The sequence below is a fragment of the Boleophthalmus pectinirostris genome, unplaced genomic scaffold, assembly GCF_026225935.1.
Source record: "Boleophthalmus pectinirostris isolate CB_2022bp ecotype Guang Dong unplaced genomic scaffold, ASM2622593v1 HiC_scaffold_3, whole genome shotgun sequence".
In the NCBI taxonomy this organism is placed as follows: Eukaryota; Metazoa; Chordata; class Actinopteri; order Gobiiformes; family Gobiidae; genus Boleophthalmus; species Boleophthalmus pectinirostris.
Window position 1 is genome coordinate 902,689 of NW_026571299.1, and position 5,693 is coordinate 908,381.

General features: G+C 49.0%; 1 protein-coding gene across 1 annotated transcript; it reads left to right on the forward strand.

Annotated features, from left to right (window-relative positions):
- On the forward strand, positions 1–828 carry LOC110166708 (alpha-1,3-galactosyltransferase 2-like; the record flags this gene model as incomplete). The annotated part of the gene is made up of 1 exon (XM_020931998.2): positions 1–828. A coding segment is annotated over one exon (828 nt), but the record flags the coding sequence as incomplete, so codon positions are not given.
- Between the last annotated feature and the right edge of the window lie 4,865 nt (positions 829–5,693).

Here is a 5,693-nt window from a genome sequence, read left to right on the forward strand (position 1 = left end):
CCCTCGCCGCGTGGCCCCGCCCCCTCCGCCGTCACCGTCACGTCGTGGGGCGCTCCGGTGGTGTGGGCGGAGTCTCCGTTGGCGGCCCGGCGCAGAGCTCGTTTCCGGGACTCGCCGCTGCGCGTGGCCCTGGTGACGCTGGTGGTGGGGAACTACGCCCTCTACCTGCCGGGCTTCGTGTCTACGGCGGAGGAGCACTTCCTGCCGCGGCGGCCCCTCACCTACTACATCCTGACGGACAACCCGCGCGCGCTGCTCCCGCCCCCGCCGCTGCGCGCGGGCAGGGACATCAGGGTGGTGCCGGTGGCGGAGATGCCGGGCTGGGAGCGGCTGTACGCGCGGCGCCTGCCGCTGCTGGCGGAGGTGCTGAGGGGCATGGCGAGGGAGGAGGGCGGCGTGGACTACGTGCTCTGCGCCGACGTGGACCTGGAGTTCGTGGGGGAGGTGGGGGAGGAGGTTCTGGACGAGCTGGTGGGCGTGGCTCACTCGGACTTTTTCGGTAAAGCGCCAGGTGAGCTTCCGTACGAGAGGGCGGAGTCTGCGGCGGCGGTGACGCAGGAGGAGGGGGAGTGGTTTTACACGTCGGAGCTGTACGGCGGCACGGTGGGGGCGCTGCTCCGACTCGCGCGCAATTGCTCCCTGCTCCTGCTGCAGGACCACGCCCGGCGCGTCACGGCCTCGCGACGGGAGGAGGCCTACCTGAACAGGTGCTTCATAGACCACGCCCCCTCCTGCGTCCTGTCCCCAGACTACAGCGGCGGGGGGGCGGAGCCACGCGTTCGGTCCAGGAACAGACAGTGTCCAGAGAGAAACAGGGACCTGTGCTGACGGGGACCGGGACCGGACTTAGACCTCAGTTAGATCTGACTTAGACCTGAATCAGTCCTGGTTTAGTCCTGACTTAGACCTGACTTAGACCTGAGTCAGTCCTGGTTTAGTCCTGGTTTAGTTCTGTTTTAGACCTGTTTTTCTAAAGTTATAGTGAAGTTCACTCACCTCCCGACACAAAAACGCCCAAACAGAGAACAGAATCGTAGCAGCAGTAGTACTTGTAGTAGTAATAGTAGTAGTAGTACTTGTAGTAGTAGTAGTAGTACTTGTAGTAGTAGTAGTAATAGTAATAATAGTAGTACTTGTTGTAGCAGTAGTAGTAGCAGTAGTAGTAGTAATAGTACTTGTAGTAGTAGTAGTAGTAGTAATAGTAGTACTAGTAGTACTAGTAGTAGTAGTACTTGTAGTACTTGTAGTAGTAGTAATAGTAGTAGTAGTACTTGTAGTACTTGTAGTAGTACTTGTAGTACTTGTAGTACTTGTAGTAGTAGTAATAGTAGTAGTAGTAGTACTTGTAGTACTTGTAGTAGTACTTGTAGTACTTGTAGTACTTGTAGTACTTGTAGTACTTGTAGTAGTAGTGTTTAATCTGTGGTTTAAGGTGTTGTTCTGGTCTTTTCCACTGGGAGACGCTGTTTTCTTTTTACAGTAAAAGTCCAGAGTTTAAACAGGAGCAGATGTTCTGTTCACACAGCGCCACATCACCAAGACCAAGACCAAGACCAAGACCAAGACCAAGACCCGATTTAGACCTGGTTTAGACCCGGTTTAGACCCAGTTTAGACCCAGTTTAGACCAGTTTAGACCCAGTTTAGACCCGGTTTAGACCTGGTCTAGTCCTGGCTCTGTGTGACAGTTTGCAGTTCTCAGTTTTCAAATGTAAATATGAATTTCAGTTTCGTGTTTCAGTCCTGGTTTAGTCCTGGTTTAGTCTCGATTTAGTCCTGATTTAGTCCTGGGTTAGACCTGGTTTAGACCTGGTTTAATCCTGGTCCAGTCCTGTTTTAGTCCTGTTTTAGTCCTTGTGTAGTTCTTGGTTTAATCCTGTTTAGACCTGGTTTAGACCTGGTCTAGTCCTGTTTTAGTCCTTGTGTAGTTCTTGGTTTAATCCTGTTTAGACCTGGTTTAGACCTGGTCTAGTCCTGGTTTAATCCTGTTTAGACCTGGTTTAGACCTGGTCTAGTCCTGGTTTAGTCCTGTTTAGACCTGGTTTAGACCTGGTCTAGTCCTGGTTTAGACCTGGAGGATTTGCTGAACTCTTAAAGCTTCAGTGTGTAACTTTTGTCCTGCCTGTCTCCATGACGACATGGGACATTAAGCCCGTCTGTCTCCATGGAGACGTGTGGGCCTGTGAAAGTTCCAGAGTGCAGCTTTAGGTCTGAGCTTCGTTTTGATTCGACTGAAACTCAAACATCTGCACGACTGAAACACAAAACTGAAACACATTTACATCTGAAAACTGAGAACTCAACCAGGTCTAAACCAGGTCTAGACCAGGACTAAACCAGGACTAGACCAGGACTAGACCAGGACTAGACCAGGACTAGACCAGGACTAGACCAGGACTAACCAGGACTAAACAGGACTAGACTAAACCAGGACTAAACCAGACTAAACCAGGACTAAACCAGGACCAGGACTAAACCCAGGACTAAACCAGGACTAAACCAGGACTAAACCAGGACTAACCAGGACTAAACAGGACTAGACAGGACTAAACCAGGACTAAACCAGGACTAAACCGGACTAAACCAGGACTAAACCAGGACTAAACCAGACTAAACCAGGACTAAACCAGGACTAAACCAGGACTAGACCCAGGACTAAACCAGGACTAAACCAGGACTAGACCAGGACAGGACTAAACCAGGACTAACCAGGACTAGACAGGACTAGACCAGGACTAGACCAGGACTAGAACCAGGACTAAACCAGGACTAGGACCAGGACTAAACCAGGACTAAACCAGGACTAAACCAGGACTAAACCAGGACTAAACCAGGACTAACCAGGACCCAGACTAAACCAGGACTAACCAGGACTAAACCAGGACTAGACCAGGACTAAACCAGGACTAGAACCAGGACTAAACCAGGACTAGACCAGGACTAGACCAGGACTAGACCAGGGACCAGGACAAGACCAGGACTAAACCAGGACTAGACCAGGACTAGAACAGGACTAAACTAAAGGACTAGACCGGGACTCTAAACGGACTAAATCGGGACTAAACCGGGTCTAAACCGGGACTTAACCAGGTCTAAACCAGGTCTAAACCAGGTCTAAACCAGGACTAAACCAGGACTAAACCAGGTCTAAACCAGAACTAAACCAGGACTACACCAGGACTAAACCAGGACTAAACCAGGTCTAAACCAGGACTAAACCAGGACTAAACCAAGACTAGACCAGGACTAAACCAGGACTAGACCAAGACTAGACCAGAACTAAACCAGGACTAGACCAGGACTAAACCAGGACTAGACCAGGACTAAACCAGGTCTAGACCAGGACTGAACCAGGACTAGACCAGGTCTAAACCAGGTCTAAACCAGGTCTAAACCAGGACTAAACCAGGACTAAACCAGGACTAAACCAGGACTAAACCAGGACTAAACCAGGACTAAACCAGGACTAAACCAGGACTAAACCAAGACTAAACCAGGACTAAACCAAGACTAAACCAGGACTAAGCCAGGCCCAGGTCTGGTTCTGGTTGAATCCGGTTGGGACTAAACCACAGAGACACATATCGGTCTGAGCCTCAGCTGCTGCTGCAGGTCCATGAGTCAGCAGGAAACAGAGACCGGAGAGATTAGGTTTAGTCCTGGTTTAGTCCGGGTTTAGTCCGGGTTTAGTCCGGGTTTAGAACTGGTTTTGTCCTGGTTTAGCCCTGTTTACATGTGGTTCATTCTTGGTTTAGTCCTGTTTCAGGTTCTGATCATGCCCTGGTTTAGTCTGGGTTTAGACCTGGTTTAGTTCTGATAAAGTCCTGGTTCAGACCTGGTTTTGTGTCTTTGTCTTTTTGTTGAAGTGGATTAAAATAAAAGTTCTTCTTTTATCTGTGACATGTTCAAAAGAGTTTTCAGATTTTCATAATAAAACCCTGTGAGTCTCGGTTTCTGGTGATAATAAAATTATTGAATTAAAGTGTGAGTCAGTTTAGTCTCATTTTCTTCGTGTTTTTGTCGTTTTTAATCAGATTTTCTGTCTTTTACTTAAATAAATGACAGATGTTTGTGTCTCTTCACTGCTGCAGGATCAAACTGGAACAAAATACAAACACAGGGACGTTTCTGTATAAACTGGGACAAATCTGTGGTTTTGTGTAAATCTGCGAGGGACACAGGGACATGAGGACATGAGGACACGAGGACATGAGGACATGAGGACACGAGGACATGAGGACGAGGACATGAGGAGGACACGAGGACATGAGGACATGAGGACACGAGGACATGAGGATATGAGGACACGAGGACACGAGGACATGAGGACACGAGGACACGAGGACATGAGGATATGAGGACACGAGGAGAGGACATGAGGACATGAGGACATGAGGACACGAGGACATGAGGACATGAGGACACGAGGACATGAGGACATGAGGACATGGACACGAGGACATGAGGACACGAGGACATGGAGGACATGAGGACACGAGGACATGAGGACATGAGGACACGAGGACATGAGGACATGAGGACACGAGGACATGGGGACATGAGGACATGAGGGACACGAGGACATGAGGACATGAGGACATGGGGACATGAGGACATGGGGACATGAGGACATGGGGACATGAGGACATGAGGACAACGAGGACATGGGGACATGGGACACATGAGGACATGGGACATGAGGACATGAGGACACGAGGACATGAGGACATGGGACATGGGACATGAGGACATGAACATGGGACATGAGGACATGAGGACATGAGGGACACATGAGGACATGAGGACATGAGGACATGAGGACATGAGGACACGAGGACATGAGGACATGAGGACATGAGGACATGAGGACATGGGGACATGACATGAGGACATGAGGACATGAGGACATGGGGACACGAGGACATGGGGACATGAGGACATGGGGACATGAGGACATGAGGACTGGACTCACTTATCAAAATAAAATCAAGGAAGAACAACTGTGACCCAGAAAATCCCACCGCCCCAGACACCCACTCCTCACCTCTGTAACAGGACTAAACCAGGACTAAACCAGGTCTAAACTAAGTCTAAACCAGGTCTAAAGTAGAACTAAACCAGATCTAAACTAGGTCTAAACTAAGTTTAAACCAGGACTAAACCAGATCTAGACCAGGACTAAACCAGGTCTAGACTGGGAGTAAACCAAGTGTAAACCAGGACAAAATTAGGTCTAAACTAAGTTTAAACCAGGTCTAAACCAGGACTAAACCAGATCTAGACCAGGACTAAACCAAGTCTAAACCAGGACTAAACTAGGACTAAATTAGGTCTAAACCAGGACTAAACCAGGTCTAAACTAGGACTAAACCAGGTCTAAACTAGGACTAAACTAGGACTAAACCAGGACTAAACTAAGTCTAAACCAGGACTAAACTAGATCTAAACTAGGACTAAACCAGGACTAAACCAGGACTGAAACAGCTCTAAACTAGATCTAAACCAGGACTAAACTTGTTCTAAACTAAGTTTAAACCAGGTCTAAACCAGGACTAAAATAGGACTAAACCATGTTTAAACCAGATCTAGACCAGGACTAAACTGGGAGGGAGCAGTATCAGGGAGGTGCCGGTCCTCCCTACACCCGATATCGCGCTGCACACCCCGGGTCACTCAGGTCCCTCCCCCCGGTCC